This window comes from Apis cerana, linkage group LG10 (genome assembly GCF_029169275.1).
Source record: "Apis cerana isolate GH-2021 linkage group LG10, AcerK_1.0, whole genome shotgun sequence".
NCBI lineage: Eukaryota > Metazoa > Arthropoda > Insecta > Hymenoptera > Apidae > Apis > Apis cerana.
This window is the reverse complement of record NC_083861.1, coordinates 6,652,709-6,675,791: the sequence shown is the minus strand read 5'-3', so window position 1 is coordinate 6,675,791 and position 23,083 is coordinate 6,652,709. Positions and strand designations below refer to the sequence as shown.

At 25.9% G+C, this 23,083-nt stretch overlaps 4 protein-coding genes across 10 annotated transcripts; 2 read left to right on the top strand and 2 right to left on the bottom strand.

Moving 5' to 3' along the window:
* Positions 1 to 261: 261 nt before the first annotated feature.
* On the top strand, positions 262 to 5,977 carry LOC108001146 (probable E3 ubiquitin-protein ligase RNF144A). Of its 2 annotated transcripts, none has more exons than XM_017062010.3 (5): positions 262 to 792; positions 1,017 to 1,586; positions 1,709 to 1,871; positions 1,934 to 2,256; positions 2,333 to 5,977. In XM_017062010.3, the coding sequence occupies exons 1-5, from the start codon at positions 766 to 768 to the stop codon at positions 2,567 to 2,569; spliced, it is 1,320 nt and encodes a 439-aa protein (XP_016917499.1). In that variant the 5' UTR covers positions 262 to 765; the 3' UTR covers positions 2,570 to 5,977. The 2 variants fall into 2 exon arrangements, with proteins under 2 accessions (XP_016917499.1, XP_016917500.1); XM_017062011.3 differs by having other exon boundaries at positions 262 to 882.
* On the bottom strand, positions 5,166 to 11,021 carry LOC108001217 (activating transcription factor of chaperone). Of its 2 annotated transcripts, none has more exons than XM_017062123.2 (3): positions 10,810 to 11,021; positions 9,836 to 10,153; positions 5,166 to 6,511 (listed from the first exon to the last, which is right to left on the bottom strand). In XM_017062123.2, the coding sequence occupies exons 2-3, from the start codon at positions 10,056 to 10,058 to the stop codon at positions 5,658 to 5,660; spliced, it is 1,077 nt and encodes a 358-aa protein (XP_016917612.1). In that variant the 5' UTR covers positions 10,059 to 10,153; positions 10,810 to 11,021; the 3' UTR covers positions 5,166 to 5,657. The 2 variants fall into 2 exon arrangements, with proteins under 2 accessions (XP_016917612.1, XP_016917614.1); XM_017062125.3 differs by lacking the exons at positions 9,836 to 10,153; positions 10,810 to 11,021 and adding exons at positions 7,968 to 8,024; positions 8,150 to 8,972.
* Positions 11,022 to 12,054: 1,033 nt separating this feature from the next.
* Positions 12,055 to 15,174, bottom strand: LOC108001221 (inactive hydroxysteroid dehydrogenase-like protein 1). 4 transcript variants are annotated; one of them, XM_017062135.3, is made up of 5 exons: positions 15,042 to 15,174; positions 13,369 to 13,532; positions 13,055 to 13,291; positions 12,497 to 12,840; positions 12,055 to 12,404 (listed from the first exon to the last, which is right to left on the bottom strand). In XM_017062135.3, exons 1-5 carry the CDS (start codon positions 15,164 to 15,166, stop codon positions 12,195 to 12,197), a joined length of 1,080 nt encoding a protein of 359 aa, XP_016917624.1. In that variant the 5' UTR covers positions 15,167 to 15,174; the 3' UTR covers positions 12,055 to 12,194. The 4 variants fall into 4 exon arrangements, with proteins under 4 accessions (XP_016917624.1, XP_016917625.1, XP_016917627.1 ...); XM_017062136.3 differs by having other exon boundaries at positions 12,497 to 12,792; XM_017062138.3 differs by lacking the exon at positions 15,042 to 15,174 and adding an exon at positions 14,339 to 14,935.
* A 276-nt stretch (positions 15,175 to 15,450) lies between these two features.
* On the top strand, positions 15,451 to 23,048 carry LOC108001222 (carbohydrate sulfotransferase 11-like). Of its 2 annotated transcripts, none has more exons than XM_017062140.3 (6): positions 15,451 to 15,591; positions 17,480 to 17,886; positions 18,282 to 18,569; positions 18,666 to 18,901; positions 18,970 to 21,838; positions 21,995 to 23,048. In XM_017062140.3, the coding sequence occupies exons 2-5, from the start codon at positions 17,551 to 17,553 to the stop codon at positions 19,133 to 19,135; spliced, it is 1,026 nt and encodes a 341-aa protein (XP_016917629.1). In that variant the 5' UTR covers positions 15,451 to 15,591; positions 17,480 to 17,550; the 3' UTR covers positions 19,136 to 21,838; positions 21,995 to 23,048. The 2 variants fall into 2 exon arrangements, with proteins under 2 accessions (XP_016917629.1, XP_016917628.1); XM_017062139.3 differs by having other exon boundaries at positions 15,452 to 15,591; positions 17,529 to 17,886.
* The last annotated feature ends 35 nt before the right edge of the window (positions 23,049 to 23,083 follow it).

Below are 23,083 nucleotides of genomic sequence, written 5' to 3'. Positions count from 1 at the left end.
TTAATAAAATCTTGAAATCCATATCCACCATATCACACCTCCTAATAAAAATTTACTAGTATTTGAAATTATGTTTTAAAATATTTAATTTTTTTCTTTTATAATATAATATGTTGCTTTCTTGAATTGTGTAAGTAACGAGAATATAACAAAAAATATGTCAAATAAAAAATAATTATGATTTTTATATATATGTTATATATGATATAAATGTAGTGATAATTTTTTCCGATATTGTAAGAAAAAATATATAAGTGGGGGCGGAAGTAGTTAGTCGGTAATTTGTGTATACTGTTTGATGTACTTTGTGATACAGTATATAAAAAATCCGTAATAAAACTATTAAAAAAAAAAATAAATTATAAAATTGAATAATATTTTAATGGAATAAACACATATTTATAAAGATTAATATTCAAAATATCAATAGATGTGTATTTCTTCGAATATTGAACATGTGTAAAATATTACGTAGCAATTTTCTTACTTTCGCGATATGTCTTGAATTGACAAACACAACATAAATAATGTTTGAAGATGATAAATTTTTTTCTTTTTGTTAATAACCATTAACCATTTCGAAAAATTTATTTCTATATTGTTATTTGACTATCAATTTATCTTTTTAGTTAACTATTTTGTATCTTGATTTTTCTTGAAATTAAGTCAAAAACATGTCAGCAAATTTATATTAAAATTTTATGTTAAATATATAAATATATTGTAAAAATCTAATGAAAATCAATATTCAATCATATTGAGTTTATGCGAAACAAAATTCGAAAATGCCAAGTAAGGAAATGAAATATGAAAAATATAAAATATTGTGAAATTATATTGGATTGAATGGATTGAAATATGCAGTGTCAATTTGTTTCATGGGTGTGACATTTTTAAGTTTTATGACTTATATACATTTTCCATTACATGGCAAGTGCTGTTGCAAACTGTCTAAAAGAAGTCAGTAAGCACAGCTCTTGTCTGTAACTGGTAGTGAAATCTACATTGATAATTAGGGGATGCCCAGCCTACATTCGCTCGTCATACGACGAGCTCCACTAATGGATATGGGTACTGCTACTAGTTCTGTGACATCTGTTAATTCTTCTAATAAAGTTGCTACAAACCAGAAAAAAGTTGATAAATCTAATAAACTTACTGGAGTCAGATTACCTTTATTGCGTAAAGAAGCCAGTGTTGTAAATCTTTCTTTAACAGAAAGGACTGCAATAGGAAAAGGAGTAGATGCTCCTTTACTTAGACCTGAAAGTAGTGCAAGTTTAGAAGCTCGTGGTAATAGCTGGTTGAGTCTAGGTCCTGGAGTATTACGAAAATGTGAAACTGCTGTGGGTTTAAGCACTTCTGCTTTAGAAGGAAGACCCATCAATCGCAGTCGAGTTTGTTCTCGATGTTCCAGTTTATTATCATTGGCATCTAGTTCACGCTATAGTTTAGCTGCAGGCAATTTTGTTCCTGCAAGTTCTCAACAAGCGCTTGGACGTATTTTTTGTAAATTATGTCTTGTTGATACTTCTCTTTCTAAAACATTTAAGATAGAAGGCTGTGGTTGTTCTTATTGTAAAGATGTATGTGTTTTTTTTATACATATTATTATATGAAAAGTTATTAATGTATATATTAATAAATATATTTATATATATATATATATTTGTATATTTTACACTAAAATATATTTTGTATATTTTAGTGTATGAAAGCATATATTGAATTTGAAATTGAAGAAGGTGCATATGAAATTAGTTGTCCTGATGCACAATGTGAACATGGAGCAATACTTTCCATGAAAGAAATATCAAGTCTTGTTAGTTCTGAACTTGTGGAAAAACATTATAAATTCAGATTAAATAGAGGTATATAAAATTAATTTTTTGGAAATTAATAATTTATTATAATAATTTTCTATATGACATAGATGTGTCTATGGATAAAGCACGTGCTTGGTGTCCACGTGCAGGTTGTGAAACAATATGTTCTATAAATTCTACTGGATCAAATGGAACTCCTATTGGACCAGTTCATTGTCCTAATTGTTCTATAGATTTTTGTTCTATATGTCGAGAATCTTGGCATACTGGTCCTTGTTCAGATATTTCTTTAGGTATACCATTTGATGGTGATCATATCAAATGTTGTCCTATGTGTTCTGTACCTATTGAAAAAGATGAAGGATGTGCTCAAATGATGTGTAAAAGATGTAAACATGTTTTTTGTTGGTATTGCTTAGCTTCTTTAGATGTAAGTATTTACTACATTCATTTATAATGATAATAATAGTATTTTTCTTTAAAAAATAATGCATTGAATAATATAGGATGACTTTTTATTGCGACATTACGACAAAGGGCCTTGTAAAAATAAATTGGGTCACTCACGCGCATCAGTTATTTGGCACAGAACACAAGTTATTGGAATTTTTGCTGGATTTGGGTTACTCTTACTTGTTGCATCGCCACTACTTTTATTGGCTGCACCATGTATTGTATGTTGTAAATGTCGTGTATGTGGATCATCTAGACTTGAACAAGAGGAAGGTGACACTGCAACATAAAGAAATATGAAAAGTTTTTTAATATTTCTGTAATTTCTTTCCAATATAATGGATAATTAAATTAGAATATTTAACTTGTGCATGTAATTGGCGATTTATATAGATATACATTGGAATTTGGAACATCATAAGTTGTATGACAAAAAATATAATGTAAAAATTATAATCAATCTATATATCAAAACATTTAATTTTATAAATGAATAGAAATTTAATATTTTTATTTTGCTTTGAATCATTTTTATATATTTTACTTATCATCAATAATTATTTTTACAAAAATTATTTTGACACATTATATTATTTGTAAACTTATGAATTTAAAAGTATCCATATATTTATATATATTTATATTATGATTGTTTTTATATAAGAAATTTACATTTATTTAAAATTACTTAATATTTTAGATTATGAAGAATAATATTTTTATTGTTATCAGATTGCTGTAATATTTTTCATTTTAATGTGTCTATTACATCAAATTATGAATATTCATATTTTTTGTGTATGACATTCCAGAAAATTATATTTACATTGCATTAGATTAACTGCCATATTCAAAATTGCTTTAAGTTTTTTTTTTGTAAAAAAAATATGTACCAAATAATACTTTTTGTTTTTTTTATATGTACGTAATTTGCATATTTATATAATAATATTAATAATACTCAATATTCTTTTCATGTATATTTAATATATTTTTATTGAAATATAAAGAAGAATATAAATAAAATAAATAAATAAATACATATATGTAAATTAATAATAAGCAATGTATATCTATATTTGGTTTCAAAATTAAGATAGAATTTTTTCAAAATCTAAATTATTATATTATAGATTATTTTGTTTTGATTACTTTGTTTACATAGTTAAATTAATTTTGTGTATATTTTTTGTATTATTTGATGTGTGAATAATTAGCTCTAATTTGAAAAATTTCATATTTACGAAAACTTGTAAATTTTGTTAATACACATTTGATACATATTAATAATTTATTATTAATAATATATTTATAAATATAGTTTTTTGATTTGAAAGAAAATTATTCCATATGTATTTATCTTAAACATAATTTGTTGATTTGAATTGATAATAGAACATAGATTAAAAATATGTGCATAATATGTTATTTAATATGTATTGCATAAATAACTAAAATTAGATACTTATGAAACATATAAAAAAAATATTCTTCAATTTCTGATAATAATTATATATAATAGTATTAAATCTGTCAAAGTATTCTTTTTTGTTCAAAAAAATTTATTATACAATGTTATTATGAATTTATATTGTAATTAATATATACAATATAAGAATATAATTATTTCATTTTATATGTGCATAAATAAATAAATGAGAGAGTATATAATATATAGATATGCACATTATGTATAAATATACACAAATATAATACTTTTAATCATGACATGATTATTTTAATCATAATCATGTGATTAGTAAATAATAATAAGTTAATAAATAAAAAATAAAATAAATTATATAAAACACAGTTTTTAAATAGATATATTGTTTTCAATTTATCTTATATTATTGATCATAATTGTGCATGTAAATTATACTATTTAAGCATGTACAATTTTAATTGTACTGTGCTATTGATTATAACTTGTAAATATACACATAACATATATATATTTATTAAACATATATGTAATGCGTATATAAAAATATCTGTATCTGTGTTGGTGCAATTTTGCACAAAAATCATTTTAAATATCAAATATAAATATAAATTAATAAATAATAATAATAATAATAAATTAATAGTTAAATAGATGATTAAGATAACAAGTCATTTGCAATTAATTAGTTTTACATCATTAATTGTAGAATGTTGTTTAAACAATTACCTAATGTTTAAAAAGTGATTTTGTTCTTATGATCTTGTATGTTATAATTACATTTGTATTTAATCTATGTTATTTTTTAATAATAGATTAGGTTTTAAAAATGCAAGCAGATATACATACATACATATTTTCTATTATAATCTTTAATGATTTAAAAAATATGGTTTAAACTTGTATAAAATTGTAGTATATATAAATTGTGTAAATATTTTACAAGGAATGAAATATGTTTTATTTTGTATTGTTTATTATTATAATACATTTTATTATTCTATATATAATAAAATTTAAAAATTTATTTGTTCTTTATAAAATCATTTTAGTAATTGTTTTTATTACATGTATTCTAATAATAATGATTGTTTAAAATTACAACATTTAATACATTTATAATAAGTGTTTATAAAAAAAATTTTATATTGTACAATATAATTTATAGTTATTATATAGATATCTTTTTAAAATATTTTTTCAAAATAATTTAAATATGTATAATTTTAACAATTTTTGTATAATTAACTTAAATTTCATCAACTGAATGTGCTGTGAAGTATATTAATAACATAATAAAAATGATTTTTTTATTTTTAAATTAAATTATGTTTAAATTATAGAGTTAATACTCATATTATTTTATTATTATTATAAAACAATTTTTGATAAAATTTTAGGCAATTAAAAAAACAGGAATAATTTTAAAAATAATACCAATATTTATTATATAATAACCCATTTATTATTTTCTAATACAATATTTTTTTTTAAGAAAATTTGAAACTTGATTGAGTTAGAATTTTTTGGAATGAAAAATTTGCATTTTAAGATACAATAAATTATGAATAGAATTTTTTGTAACAGCAAGTTTCCACTCAAAGGAGTTTCATAGGGCTGTATACATTATAAAGTCTATCGTTATTTAATGTATCTTATTTGCTAATATTTGATGGACCATGAATAAGTTAGGAGATAGTACATAATTTATGTATTATATGATGATAATTCTGTAGTCCTACTAAGAAGCTGTGATAGATCTTAGATATATATTCATATATGTACGCTAATTTAAAAAAAACTAATAACAGTCAGTAATTTAAGTCTATATGCTAAAACATATTAGTATTATTATAAAATTAGTTAGTGTCAAAAATATGATAATAAAAATTAATAAAAATGAGTAAACATAACATGGTTGATATATAAATGGATTATTTAATAAGACCCTTAGCTTTAAATAAATCTCTCATTAAGCCTTTTAAGTACCCAATTTCTCGTTGTAAATCTGTTACTTGATTTTTTAGTTTTTCATTATGTTCAGTAAGTTCACGTTCTTCACCTAATATTTCTTTTATTTCTTGTTTTTTCTTCTGTCTATATCGTGTGGCTGCATTCTTATTTTGTTCTTTTTTTCGAACTTTTTTATCTTCAATTGAAGGACGAGAATAAGGTTTTTGACGATTTTTTGTTGAAGTACAAGTAGATTGTTTCATATTTTTTTTTTCGGATTCGAAAATCCAATCTGGATCATCCACAGAATCTTCTGATGAAATATAGCTACCACCAGAGCTGGTACAAGGACTAGATGGCGGAATATCTTTTGTATGTAAACGTACATATTCATCTACTACAGCTAAGTCATGTGCAACATCTGTGTTTATCGGATCTAATGATACATTTTTTGTATGCCATTGTATGCGTACTTCATTTATATATGATTTTTCCTCTGGAACTACCATACCATATATGGACTGATGATTAGGATATAATGGTTGTACTGGTTGTAAAGTAACAAGTAATTGAGTATCCACATTTAATGGTTTATGTGATGGAGGTGATTGAGGGGGTGTAAGAGTGGAACTTGATGAAGGGACTATTTGATGACAAGCTTCCACATCTCCCAGAACAGTTTCAAATTCTTGTAACAAAGTTTGTGTATCATCTTGCTGGGGAGCTTTTGTAATTTCATTATATGGTGCTGTTTTAATTTGTCCATTTTCAGTAATTGGCAATTCTTCAAAAATAGGCAATTCTATTTTCTCTTCCAACCAATCCGAAAAAGGTTCTGTAAAAACAATTAATTTTATTAAATATAAATGAAAATTTATAATTTATTTAAGATATATAAAAAATGAATAAATAATTTTGTGATTTTGTATTTTATCTAATTATTAAAATATAAGAATTTTACATTACTCAGAATGTTTATTTTATATATATTTATTATTAAATAATATTGTAATAAATATAAGATAATCTTATTACAGAGAATTTAAAATTTAGAATTTCTTTTAAAACAAATATTACAAAAAATTATGCCTTACATTACAAAAATTATTATGCCTTGTATTTTAATAAGAAATTGATTTAACTTATATGAATTTAAAAAATTAATATAATCAAAAATAAAAGTTTAAAACAATCATATTTTATATAGTTTATTAAATAAGAAGTACTTTTACTTGTGTCTTGCATAAAGAATAAGTAGGAGTGGTACATTGATGTATATATAATTTCATGGACATTACTAGTTTAACTAGAAAAACAAGTTCTTTGATTTGCAATTTCTTTGGCTTTCAATACTACACCAATATTAATATATCAATTGTTATTTTAAAAAATATATATATGATAATATATATAAATAATATCTGGAATTGAATTTTCATTAAAAAGTGAAAAAAGAAAAAGTTGAATATTTTTATTAAAGAATAAAATATAAATAATAATAAACTTATATATTAAATTCTTAAATATAAATTAGTTAAAAAAATTTTAATTTATAATTTAATTTTGTTATTTATTACATTTTAATTTTATTTATTCTGTTTATAATTTTCAAATAAATAAATTCGATTATTGAAAAAGATATTAAAAAAAAGTTTCTGCGTTAAAATTTTGTCTTGTCTATAAATGAATCCTAACCTATTTCTTGATAGATCTTGGATCAGAGTCTAACTTTAAATGCGTAAGTTATCTTCATTTAAATGCAGAGGGCATGGGGTTAGATAAGAATATATATTTTTTTATTATAAAGAAATGTTATGAAAAGTATATTTTTTTTCATTTTTCATTAAAAAAGAAGAAAATAATTTATAAGTAATTTTAAACAATTTATTTTAAATAAATCTTTAAATTTTTGATTTTGTATAAATTATAGTCATAATAAATATTAAATTACTAAATATCTAATTTAATAATTGTAATAAAATATAAAATAATTAAAAAAATATTTAGTACTAAATATTAATTAATAAAAAATACATAATATTTTTTAAATTAAAGAGTTATAAATATAATTATAAATAGATTTATATCGAGAATTAATAAGAATGTATAACTTAGAAAATTTTAAATTATAAAAATTTAAATTTAAATTCCATAATTATGTTTAAATGATTAATTCAGTTATTTGATTTATAGGCAACAATGTTCTGATATGCGTAGTAAAGATTTTTTCATTGTAGCAAATGCTGGGATGAAAAAAGAAATAAAGCGAGAGAGAGCGAAAGGAAACATACCACTGTAACATATACCAGCCATTATCACGTGCAATTGTTTTTGCTAGAATCCTTATTCTAATAAAAGAAAAGAGAGAATATATGTTGCATATATGTTATAATTAAATAAAATAGAAAATTATGTTTTTAATAATATATAATATAATGATTGTTGTTGACGCGAATTAGCCAAGTCCACTCACAAGAATTTTTGCGAATTGTACCGATTCAACGTCTCTTTACAAGTTTTTGGGAATTGACAATAATTTCTCGGTTCCACGTGTAGCGATATGCGAACTGCATGCTATTACACAACATTAGTACTTTCCAGCATCGAGACGATAATAGTTCTTCTTTATTCACTTTTAAAAATGCCAGTATTGTTAAAATGTTTGCTCTATACACAGATCTTTTTAATCATTATATGTCTACTACAGATTTTTTAATTATTTCTTGTGTTTAACTTGAATTATACGATATTACGCACTTTATCAATCATTCGACTATTGATTAATATAATCAATTAAAAGTTACTGCTCACAAGAATAATTTAGAATCTTATATTTAAAAACTAATGCAATTTTGAGTTCACCAAATCCAAATAAATATCAAAAACACGTGCAGCAAATTAACGTATGTTATAAAAAAATTCACATTCGAAATATAATTGTTCAATTTTTTATAAATAAATAATGTCTATATGGATATAAATTATAAATACATTACAGTATATGATAACACAATAAAAAAAATTAAATCAATTTTTTTAATTGTTAAGATCACTGATCGTTGATAACACATATAAGTTAATAATAAACGTGACAGATTTTAATATTTAGAGAAATAAAACTTATTTCCTATGGAAGAATAGATTCGATTGAAGTATCGGTAAACGTAAAATAATAACAAGGAGCTTAAAGTTTGCAGAATGATTAAGTATCGTTAAGAAGTTGAGTTGTAACGAAGACTAATCGACAGAATCGTACGATTAAGTAAGTTTGTAATACTGCGAGACCACTCCTGCTTATCTTTGGACTTTCCCCTCTGACGCCCCTACTCCAAGACTGTTAAAACACACGTCATTCCCCTATCGGCCTTCAACCAAAGCCGTTTGTATAGAGGTTAACCAGTTTGTCCCACTCTCCTTTCAAGAAAAAAAGAAAGGAAAATATGATACATGTTAGAAGAAGTGAGAAGAATAAAAGCGATATCGCATATCGAGAATGTTAAAGTTTCTTTCTTCTTTTAATGCATATAGTTTTAAAAACTAAAAAATGTTAATTTAATAGATGCATGTACATATAAAATTGTATATAAATGTTTGTGCATTATATACAGATTGATCGTATATAATTTAAAAATATATTACAGCGCCTATCTTTCTAAATGCAATGTGTTATAATTTCAATCTTGTACTAATTCTACTTGAAGTAATTCAAGCATGACAAAGTTTATTATTATAATTGAAATAAATATATATATATAAATATATATAGTTTTGAATTAATATAAATATTAATATAGATTTTAAAATATTAATATTTCAATAAGATTATAATAAAATTTTTTTTAATAAAATTTGTGTATGAAAGTTTTATTTATATTTATTTATTTATATAGATTTAAAATTATAATAATTTGATCTATATTATCTATATTTGATCAATATTAAATTTGATTTATTGTAATTATTTGTTTATATTTAAATATAAAACATATATAATATATAATATGAATCTAAGTTCTTAAATTTGTTCAATATTAGATAGATTTTTTTTTAAAATATCAAAACTAAAAGAAAAATATTAGAATATATTAAATATTTAAAAATCAGATTTAATGAACAATTTGTATATTACAGTTTATAGAAATTTTAAATGAATACTTACCTTCTTTAATCCATTCATCTAATTTTTCCAAAAGTTTTGTAGCTACTTGTGCACGAGTAGGATGATCTTCATACATAATAGGTTCAGCAATTTTTTTAGTAGGATCTACAGATTTATCATCAAATAAAAACCAATCATCTTCGAATTCATTGGACAGTGTTCCATTAGGAGACACTGGCTCGAACTTCCATAGCCAACTTTCCTGGTCCTGATTGGATATCATTGTTGATATTGTCCCAATCAAGATGTATCAAAAAAAGATGAAAAGAAATTTGTATCGTCTGTGCGACACAGCTCGAAATGAGCGCCATATTGGCTCTGAAAATATTAAATATATATATATCAGATAAAATAAATAAATAAATTGAATAATTTATTTGTGATAAAGATATCAATATTTTGTTTCTCATTAACTATTTTGAGAATAACATAAAGAAATATCTTATTTTTTGAAATATTTGTTTTTCATTAAGTTGAAATTTTAATTGTTAATCTAAAATAAAAAAAAGATATTAAAGAAATAAAATATTTTTATAATTTATCAATATATTTATAATTTAAATAAAATTAATAAATTATTTAAAAATTAATTTCATATATTATTTAAATATATGTAATATAAATGTCATTCATTGCTTATATAATTTAAAAATAACTTATAAATGTAAAATATATTTACAGAATATAGGAAAAAATGGCCAACTATCTTTATGACGCAACATTAGATCATATCATCTGGTTAAATTTTTTCATTGTATTTAATCATTTAATTGTATTATAAGATATATTAAAATATAATATATAATAGTAAAATAATATTCAATAAAAATTGGTTCATATTATTTAATAAAATGATTGTTTAAACAATAGTATTTGTGATCAAAGTAATAGATTTACAAAATGGCAGACATATTGCACGATGGTTTAAAGTGGAGTATAAGTTACTTTTTTAAAGATAAATAAATATTACTTACTCCATGATTAATTAGTTGTGTCGGCACACTTTCGTGTGCAAATTGCTTCGTGAACTACTGACTCATCTTGCCCGTGATATGAAACGTATAGAAAATTCAGCTGTCTTTCTTTCGTGATGCATGGATAGCAAATGAGCGTCTCCTTCAGAGAATTTGACCGCTGAGGTCACGTGATTTGGAAATGCGTACGCATAGGTGCTCAGTTTGGAGCATTTTCATGGATTTTCTGCGCAGATTATACTATGAAATCGAATTCTCTTTTTATTTCTCTTTATAAAATTATATTATGAATTGAATAGGTTTTTAATTTAATTTAATTATTAAATTATTATATATATAAAAATATAATGATAATTTTTTAAAAATTCTTTTTTTTATAGCAGTGTTAACAAATAAATAAATAAATAAATAAATAAATAAATATATGTATATTATGAATAAATATATATCTATGTTTGTCAATATAATACATACGTATACTATATATATCTAGAATATATATAGAGTGAAACATATTATTTTATGTATAGTGTTAATATTTTATTTTATATGCATTATATTTTATTTTATTATTTAATTATATTTTAATTATATGTTATATTTTATAGAAAATTTGAAACTGTCAAAAAATCACAATGATTTGATAATATGTTTACATATATTTATTCTCATTTTTTATTTTATAATGATTAAATTAAATTAATTCGATAAAAATTGTTTATATATTATATTATTTATTTATTTAGTTTATTTTTATAAATAAAAATTTTTTATTTATTCTATTTTAAAAAGAATCATAATTTATCAAGGTTAAATATTTCTAAAATATAAAATAAATAGAATATTTTCTTATATTTGAGATTGATATTGAAATTGACAATATTGAAAAAATAATAAAATATTTTTATAAAATAGTTTATTATGAAATTATAAATTTTCTGAAACACTCTCATTTTTTTATAATAAACGAATTATTTTTAATCGGTTAATAAATAGTTAAAAATATTAATTAAAAATATTTACAAAAGAATCAAACTATAATTGAAAAATAATAGATTATTAAATAATATAAATTATATAAAATAAATAAAATAATGATAAAAAATAAATTATAAAAATAAATCATAAAAATAACTTTTTGCTAAATATTTTCTTAAAAATATTACACATTAATATAATTAATGTAATTTAAATTTATAAAAAAATTTATAAAAAAATTATAAGAAAATATGGAAATTAATAAAATATAGTAATAATAAAATTTATTAACTTATATATATGTATATATATATATATATATATATATATATATATGTATATATATTATTATTATTATAACAATTTTAAAGCAATGGCGGTGACATATGAATTTTAAGTATGTTTGCTTAGATATTTCTTTTTTGTTTAAAATATTCTTTTCTGAAAATCATATTTAGAATCATTGCCAATTTTGTTCTTATTTCTACTGGTACAAGAAGTACGATGATCTTTTGAATCCCATGACTCCAATAGCCTGTACTCGAATCAATTTTTCCTAGAGTGTTGACTGCATTTTTGGCGTAAGTTGTTGCACTAGGTACTAATATATTGGATACCTTTGTCATCAATTAATTAATTATAAATTTCTCAATGGTAAGCTTCAATTATTACATACATAGTTTTTATGCTATTCATTTCTTTTACTTACCTGTAACCAATTGCTGAATGCGTTCATCTTCGTATTGACGAAAAATGGAGATAAATGTTGTATAGTTAATCCAAATTTAGAATATTCAGCTCTGAGGGCCTCGGTAAAACTTATAATGTAAACTTTCGTCGCAGAATACACAGTCATTAAGGGCAAAGGTATAAATCCCGAAGCGGATGATACATTAACGATTGCACCTTTACCTCGCTTTTGCATTTGTCCAATGACTATACGTGTCATTAACGTAGTGGCTCCAATGTTAATATTGATGATGTCCCACAAATCATTTTCTGGAACTTCTCCGAGATACATAGGATGACTATATTGCATGCCTACATTATTGACTGGAATAGATTTGGCTTATTTTTCAATTATACTATTAACAATATATCAATAAATGAACAAATAATGATAATATATATATAGTGATAAATGATAGGTATACGAATATAATGCCTGTATTATATTAATAATTTTCATTATATAAATATCATGTTTTATAAAAAATAAAAAAAAGAAGCAATGAAAAAAGATAATTATGATTCAATTATCACATACCTAAAATACCAATTGGAATATCTTTTAGTTGTTCTGCTAGTTTCTCAAAGATTTCTTTTCCTTTGCTGAAATCTGCCACGATAATTTTTATTTCAATGGTTGGATTCTCTTGCATAATTTCGTTTCTAGTTTTTTCTAATTTTTCTAAAGATCGACTGATTAACACCAAGTTTATTTTCCTTGTAGCTAATTCTTTTGCATATGCTTTGCCGATTCCATCGGTGGATCCAGTCACCACTTGAATTAAATATTTTTAAATATTATTTTTTCTCTTTCGAGGAAAAGAATATTTAATATATTTTTATGAATTTTACCTGCCCATTCGCCAAACTTTGTTCGTAAATCGACTGTTTTCGTATTGATTAATGATACAAAAATCTCCCATAACGTGGTCCCCATATTAAAAATATAAGTCAACAGCAGCGAGATTAGCAGCAAAGTAATAAACAGCCAGAATACAATTTCCAATATCATTTTCCTTTAACACAAATTTGACACAAAATTTTAATCATTATAAATAATCAAAATATTTTATAAAGAATTATGCGAGTTTATATTTTGAAAGAAAGATCATTGAATCGAAAATTATTAATAAAATCTATCTTATGTTTTTTATATAACGAATATATCTATTTGTTGAATATATAATATAGTACAAAAGTACAAAGTATAGTATAAAGTACAAAAAACGCGATAATATACAAATTCATGATAACGAGTTATTTCATAAATAATTGTAGAAATCGCGTGTTTTGAGATAATTAATACATATAAAATAGAAACAATAAGTAAAATTTCTCTCACGTATAATATTATGAATTCGTATTATTTTATTTGCTAATATTTAGGATTCGAATAAACGAAAATATAAAGTTATATAAGTTATTAGATATTTTTCTTATTTTTCATTCGTTCACTAAATATAAATATTTTATGTTTTTATCTTTTTCACAAAATTTTTAAAATTCTCTTTTTTTCCTCTTCGTTTTTTCGTAGTTTTTCCGGATTACTTTATAATCAATTTTTGTAATCTCGATAACTTTTTAAATTTTTTACGATTGTTGTAAATATTTAAACGATGATCAACCAACGAAGACCAAAGTGAGACTAAAGCTACCAGTGTCAAGTGGACAATACAAATGGCGATCGAACGAAAAATACTTTCTCCCGCTACTATACTAAATAATATCCGCGTTTCTTTTATACAGGATTCTTTTATATATATATATGCAAAGAATGCAAAGCGGTAAAATTATTCTTCTTCGCATTTTATTTCCGAAATACCTTTATCGCTGAATACGTTGTTGGAAATCTGTTTGATCAGCATATTAATATTCTTATAGAATCATTTCGATTTTGATACAAGTTTTTAAATTAATAGATTTCGCATTATATCGATCATTCATAATTTTTATACACTTTCTCAATAAGTATATAATAACGATACTTAATATTTAATTTTTATTTCGATATTTCGATATTTCGTAATTTTAGTTTCTTTGCGTTCGCGCATGTTTTCACAGCCAACAGTGTCAGACGCGACTGACAGTTATTCTTATTTCATCAGTATCCCAAGACATGTAGTATTTTTTCTATAAAGGAATATTGCCTTATAATTTCGTATTGTTATTGTTAAATGAATTCACTTCATATTTTGGCTTATATATATATATACATTAGTAAAAAGTATATAAAGATAAATATATAAAAATAATTTTTAATGATTTCTCTTATTTCAAAAAAACAATCTGTTTTACATTTTTTTTATATTATATAGTCAATTTATAATGTGTTTTTATTAGTTTAAGTGATAATCAAAGTAAATTTTTTTAATAGTATCATAGTATTATCACAAGGCATTCGATCATTAAATAAATATTCTTTTATGTTCCATTTCTAATATGAATTTTTCAATGATAATTTCTGTAACAAATTATAATATTTATTATAAAGTTAAATAAGAAAAATAGATTTAAATTCTACTTGCCAAATAAATTGAATGTAATCTCGGTCTTTGAATTTTGTAGCAGAGAAGAACGGTTGGAAAGTGGGAACAGGTAAAGAAAGAAGATCATCGTGTACGCCGATAAAGAAACGAAGATAAAACATCATAGGTGCGCGCGCGCGCAGCTTCTTTCACTTCAACAAACTGGACACCATATTCCATCCTTGTGTCAGAGGGAATTTCTCAGTCAAGGCAATAGCCGTTTGTCCATCGACTCGACAGTCTTACATGCCGCGTGTTTGCTTTGAAATCTCCGCTGTTTCTGGTGAATTTTTCGTCTCCCACATCCTTCCATCATCGTCAAGACTAATTGGAACGAAACTGGAATCTTCTTCTAAAATCATCTCACAATTGAATGTGAAGCGGTCATATAAAAAAGCCATTTATCCGAAACATTCTTTAGAAAAAGAATTTCAAGAAATTTCAAGAAAATATCAAATCATTCGAAAACATTTTAAGAAAGTATACAAACAAGTAAAGAATGCCACGTAATTTTTGGCAATGCTTGGCCCGATCTCTCAATACGTAACAGGTGAGTCTCTTATCTTTTCGACGATTCTTTGAATCAATTGAATCTTTTTTTGAATCTTTGAATTGTTGAAGCAATTTTTTGGCTTAATGGTTTGCGTTAACAATCAAGATACGATAAGATACTAGTCGTATGTGATCGATTTGCGATTTTTCATTGGTGGCATAGATACCGATAAGATATTTTTAACACGGTTGCGATTATTACTAAGAGGGATAGGTCGAATGATATGGTCAAGAATGAATTCCAATGGCATTGCGTAACGAAATACTAGATTTGATTGATCACGTCTTTCGCCATTCATTTAATGTGTCCACATTATTGACGTAATGAATTTTCAACACCTATTATTCCATTTATAACAATACTAAATAGAATATTTGTGCATCATTCTGAATTGATACTATGGATTAACAAGAAATGGATTAATTATTCAATTGATGATGGAATTTTATACATTTTTTTTATAATATATAAATAATATATAATATATAATATATAATAAAAAGAAAATTGATAGTAAATAAATGATAGATGATAGATGATAATCATCTTTGAGATAATGAAGTGCTTGTATAGTTAAGTCATCGTTCAATTATTATTTTAATACAATTAATTTTTCAATAAATTCGATAATTAATGTTAGATAGAATTAAAAAAGTTAATTCTAATTTTTTTATTAATAAAAAAAAGCATGCAATAAATAGCGTGCAAAATATAGCATTAAAAATTATATTAACATAATGGTCATAACACTAGTATTAACAAATCAAGTTTAATTTGAGATAAGTAGAGAAATTTTAATGTTATAAATATCTACGTCTTCATTAATGTTTTGGATGACATTTAGAATAGAATATCATATATAATTTTTTAATATTATTTTTTATTTTGGCATTTTGAAATATTGAAAATAAAATGATAAAATAAAAATAAAACATTATAAGAAAAATATTATAAGTAATAACAAAATTCTATTTTTACAAAATATTTTTCTAAGAAGAAACAAATCTTTCAATTAATCTCTTGAATGATGTATTATGATAATTTTCGTGTATTTTATAAATTTATTTTCATAAATTTGCACATTCTAATTATACATTGTATAATATATATCAATATTATGCATCGATACAATTTTTTTCTCGTAAAAAAAAAAAAAAATTATAGTTTAGCTAAAATATAAATATAAAATATAAGTATATTATGAAACTTAAAAACAGGTATTTTACGTGTAGCAATGTCTCCGACTGAGTTTATTTCTTCCAAGCAATGACCTGAATTTTTTTATTTTATAATAAAATATAATTTTCAAGAAATTATCAATTTTGAAGCAACAAAAATTAAATTAACTCAGTTCACTTTTGATGCTCTATTCAAAAAACAGATATGCTCTAGATATTTAGATGTCAAACATACCGCAAGATATCCATTCAGAACCGGCTTTAAAGGATTTCAATCGGAACAGAGTATGAAACGAAGGCGCTTGACCTGATTACCATATTATTTGCTTTCCCGTTAAGATGCAAATCATTCTACGCTATCCATTACAATAATAAATATATTTTATTTATTTGCAATTTTTTTTTTCGTTGATTAATTCTTAAGGATTTATACGCGACTCGTGCAAAGTGAGAGAATTGACATCAATGACGTTTAATTAAACAAGAGAATAATTGAAATAAGACTCTCGAGTTGTTGGTGTTTCTTAAGCGATTGGAATTGATTCATTAACCTTTGTAAATTGATCGCTACGTTTTCCTGTTGAATTATGAAAGCAAATAAAAAAAATAAAAATTTTTTTTCTATGTTTCATTAAATATATTTTCCATTCTTCTTTTCTCATCGAATGTGTGTGTGTGCGTGTGTGTGTGTGTTTTTAATTTTTCAGAAACAATTATATCGAAGAAGAAGGATTATTAAATAATTATTTATTTAAGGATAAATCAATGATCCGGGTGGATGGGAAAAACGATGATAAAATGTCATGTTTGGGAAATAGTTTTACTTCTCTTCAATATTTTAAGTTTAACGATAGACGCGAGCATAGTTGGAGAGCATATCTCGATGAACGATGATAGAAAAAGATCCATGGAGATAGATGATTCCGTCTACTCTTGGACAGGGCCCAATGCCCTGGCGAGATCCGCTTTGGTGGAACGTCAAGAGAGATTACAATATAATTGCGAGGAGATCTTGGGAGATAGGGAATTCGAGAACGAGAATTTAAACCCAAAATCTTTTAGGAATATTCTTGTGGACGAGCAACATGAACTTTTATATTGTTACGTTCCAAAGGTACGATTATTAAATTTTAAATATAAAGAAAAAATATGCACACATAATCGACAAATCTTCCGATTAGATATTTTTTATCTATGTCATGAATTTTAGTTGGTTAATAAATATAATTTTTTTCATCTTCATCAAATATTAATCTTTATCCTATTTTTCTTTCATAAACTTTTGTTTTCTAAAACGATTTTCTTGAAATAAATTAATCCCATTTTCTCGATTTAATTTTATATTTTGAACAATTTTCTAATCGATCTTATGAAATCTTATTTATTTCGAACCGTTTTATTTCATTTAATCAAAATGGAATTTTTAATACTTTGAATTTTGATTTGATATTTAACTGCATTAACAGAATTGATCTTTTTTTTTAACATTCTCGGCTATATTTGTTTCAGGTTGCCTGCACGAACTGGAAACGAGTTCTGATGGTTGTCACGGGCAAGTGGCCAGGTAACGATCCTATGGAGATACCGGCTGATCAGGCGCATTCCCCAAGTACTTTCCAAAGGCTCAGTAATTATACTTTGTCCGAGATCGAACGAATGCTGGCGACTTATGACAAACTGATTGTCGTCAGACATCCTTTGGAAAGATTATTGTCCGCCTACAGAAATAAATTGGAAGCGAAACACGAGAAGAGTTCGAAATATTTTCAAACCCGTTTTGGGAAGAAGATTATCAAGGTATACTTTTATTTTTATATATTTTTATACGTTTTTTCCTCTCTTGTTTGTTTTCCTCTATATTAAATGAATTACAAAAGGAATGTTTTTTTGTAGAGGTACAGACAAAACGCCACTGTAGAATCACTGAAAAACGGCGATGACGTGACGTTTCGAGAGTTCGTACAATTTGTTACGGACGATTCGTCGAATGAGACGCGAAACGAGCACTGGAAGCCGATATACGAGCTTTGTCATCCGTGCTTGGTCAATTATAATCTCGTCAGCAAATATGAAAGTTTAGCGGAGGATGCTACAGAAGTTTTGGAGCGAATGGGCGTCGAGTCAATCAAGTAAGTAATTTCGATATTTTCTCGTTTAACGTTTATTTAACCAGCAATATTATCGATTATTTTTTTAGTTTTCCAGCCAAACCGATGAACAGCGAGCCAACTGCGAAAAAACTGGAGAAATATTATTCCATGTTGACGTATAAACAACTCCGGAAGTTAGTGGATTTGTACAAATTAGACCTAAGATTATTCGATTACTCGCTCGAGGACGTGCTGGGATTCTCGTTGGCTTGATTGCAAGTTTACTCGAGAATTTCTGACAATAGAGATGAATTACGCTTCGAATCATGAATAGCTACGTTAATGGTTAAATAGTATTATGCGTTTACTCGATTGTAATAAATTATACGAGTTAATTATTCCTGTTCTCGATATACAAGCACCGGTCCGCGTGCATTAATTTGCTCAGGTCTTTCCTTTATATTTATGTGTCTAGTTATCATTTAATGAATCGAGCCGTGGAACAAAGTCTTCGTTCCATGAGATCGAAGTGGTTATCGTTTTGAGGATCTTCGAGATAATTGTTAGTTGTCGAGTAGAGAGATTTTTTTCCTCCTATGTCGTTGCTCTTAGTATTTTTAAAACGTGTGCGAAATCCCGTGCCAAGAATTTAAAAGTAAAAAAACCTGTTGTTTGTGCCAATGAAATATCTGTTGATAACTTTCTTCCAGAAAGTCGTATGATGTTCCCTTTGAATTTCTAGACTTTGAAATATCTGCATTTTATTCATTCGAATATTTTATTTTATTTATGTAGACGTTTAAAACTAAAAGATCTAGTGACTGGTGTCTCGGTTAGTCTTGTTATTGTAACAGGATGCCCGCCATATTCATGTACCTACGTATGCTAATAATGTGTACAAAATGTGTACAATTTACATTCCTAGAAATAATTCATTTTGTAGCATGTATTATAAGTTACCAATTAACTCTCTCTACTTGTTAATACACGAGTAATTTAATTGAGAATTGAATAAAGAGATATTTTATATAATATTCCAATTGTGCCAAAGATTTTAATAAGATTACGCCTGATAAGAAATTAGATGATAAATCTATCGATCGATAAAATTTTGATCGTATCGAAAGTCACGCGATTTCGTTAAATGTTACAAACATAAACGAATGTACGAATCTTAGATTGGATACGTTAACATATATTGTCCATTATAAGGTTAATGTTTGGCTTACGAGATAAAATTAACCGAAGGACTGGAAATGATGAACGACATTGGTAAAGCTAAAGAGGAGCAGCTCTGCGCAGCTTAATCAAATGTTAAAATTCAGCGAACCGAGTTTCCTCGAGAATTAAAATAGCTTTAGCTATCAATCAAATCGAAGGACTCTCCTCTCATTGAATATTGAATGCTGGATAATTGAATTTACCGTTTCTTTTCATTTCCTTATTTCATCTTTGTTTACATAAAAAAATTGGAGAAAAAAATTTCTCTTGAATGATGATTATAATTAAATAAACATATATATAAAACATATATACATATAACATATTAAATAACATAAACAGATCACACTATATCATTTTTTTGATGAATTATATTTTCTTCAATGATTAAAATTTTATATATTTTTTATTATTATTATTTTGTCACGTGGGAAAAACCGTAGCGCCGCACGTGAATTCTGTCAACACTCCAAGTTTAAAACGTAGGCGTTTATAAGAGTAATTTTTGTTTAAAAATAAGAATCGATTTTTTTTAACACTTCTACCTGAGCTAAGTGACATCGACTTCTTGTCTCATGTTATAATTAAATTAACGCTTCGATGTATGGTTGGTTTATATTCCATTGAGCATAATGCTTATATTATATACGCTTGTGCATTTTTCACGTACGAAAGATACGTGATAGATGATTAATAGATTAGATTAGATTCATTAATCACGTGAATCAAATTAATAAATATTCGATTCATTGATAAATCATTCGATAAGAAAAGAAGAACAATAGATTTTATTATCTGAATAAAGATATATATATATATATATATAAGTTTATCATGAACGAATCTCTTCTTCGTTCCAGACTGTTCTTCTTTCCTTGTAGAGTGTACTCGAAATGATCTATAAATCGATCATAAGTTTCTTAGAAAACTTTATAATTTAGAGAACCGAGATTTATGATATCTTTTATTTTTTTTTTCGTTCTAAATTTCGTTTAAATTTCTCTCGCATTGTCGCAACGCTCCTCAAAGGCCATTGATCGCTACGACCTTGAACCCACGAAATATCTTTACGTCGATGATGATAGTGAATCGATCCGAAACATTTTCCACTGAAGCTGTATCCAATATTCACGATGCTTAATATAACTCGAGGTGGCGGAACTCGTTGATTTCGCACCAGTAAAAGATGGTGGTGGGACCCGGGCTACCAATCCTGGACCAGAAGTTACAAGGGAAGGTGCAATGTGGTAGTATCCGTGATCGAATTGGTGGGGGATTTCACACGGATTCCTGGAGGAATTTCGGGATCTTCGTTCGTATCGTGGATCCTGCGTTGAGTGATCTAGTCGAAGATCGGACGCAAAGTGGCGCGGTGCTTGATCTCAGATTTTTCCGTTCGATTTTTCATTTTTGATCGTCCAGCGCGATTTATCCGAAACTTCCGTCCGATCGATCCGTGAAACGGAGACAATAAAGGAGACTGATTCATCAAGGATAAAAAAGAAAAAATTAAACAGTACGATCAATATTTTGGGTAGGAGTATTTCGTCCATCGGAGGAAACAATTTGATCGTGATCGTATGCTGATAAATTTTTCTTTAGTGTCGTGAAACATCTATCGTGAAAAATGCCACAGGCAGCCCACGAAACAAAAAACATCTTAACCACGTACTTTATACTTATCCTCCTGCTGATTTGCCTCTGGTTATTATACTCGGGATTGTTTTAACTTTGAAATTGACGTTCCTCGTCATGGTAAGTTCGCCTCGAATTCATTTCAAATAATTGCTGCGCGACACTTACTTCCTATTGTACTGATCATTGAAATCTCCGTTACAATGGTTCATTCTGTTACCTTGCAACGTAGCGTTAAAAGTGTTTGTAGTAAAACGTTACTTTTGTTCGTTCCAGGAATGAAGTAAGAAATATACGAAGGGAATCACATGTTCGACGACAATTATATATCCTCGATTGATCAATGATATATACTCAGGATACTCAGGATACATTGGATACACATATTCTTCTTTCATCCAATTAACGACTTTTTTTCTCCGCATTTTTCTCTATCCGCATAAAATCTATTTTAAAATGAACGAGACAAGCGTAATCCATTTAAGCTCTTTCAACGTTCTCCACGAGTATCACATTCGTTTATCCCATTCTCCCAAGATTTTATGTATCTCACGATAATTGAACGTGAAAGAGATAGTCTTATTTCTAATAAAAGGAACAACCGAAATAAGTTCATAATAGTTTCATAAATAGGTGAATGATTGTGAAGCACGACGATAAAAGGAAACCTCGATGCATATTTTTCTTTGTTGAAAATTGAAGAATTACAATCTCTTAGGCATTGGACCGAATCGAGATACGTTCCAAGCATAGAAACGATTCGATTCAAAGTTTGTGCGAAAAAACATTAAAAGTGAATAAAATGGAGGAGAGAAAAATTGGACGAGGAGCAAAGAAAAATATTCGAGTGTTTGCGTGAAGATGGAAAACATCTCGGGGTACACGGTCGATGGGTAAGAAATACGTGGGTGTTTAGTCGAAAATAGCGAGCGATGCTTCCAGCTCTTTTCGCCAATGTACCACGGCCGTAGTATGTCCGACGTACAGAGAACTAAATCGGTATTTTCGATAGCAATTCCGAAAATAGACGATATGAACATACATCTCGCATCTATCTTGAATATTTCAACGCTATATAGATATTAAAAACATGCAACGACGACGCGATACCGACCGAATTTTCACGGTTGTTACGCAACATTGTTGCTGGTTCTCATCGTGGATCGGATTACCGATTCTACCTTCGATTTCGGTTGTCTCGAATATTTTTACTTATAAATAGAATACGCGAAGAAAACGTAACTCTCAAAATGTAATCGAAACGAATACTTTTCTTCCTCTTCCCTGTTCCTTCGTAAAACATTGTTTAATAAACGTAAATTTTTCCATCTATCGTCGTATAATTTTCACAATGCTTTCCACGGC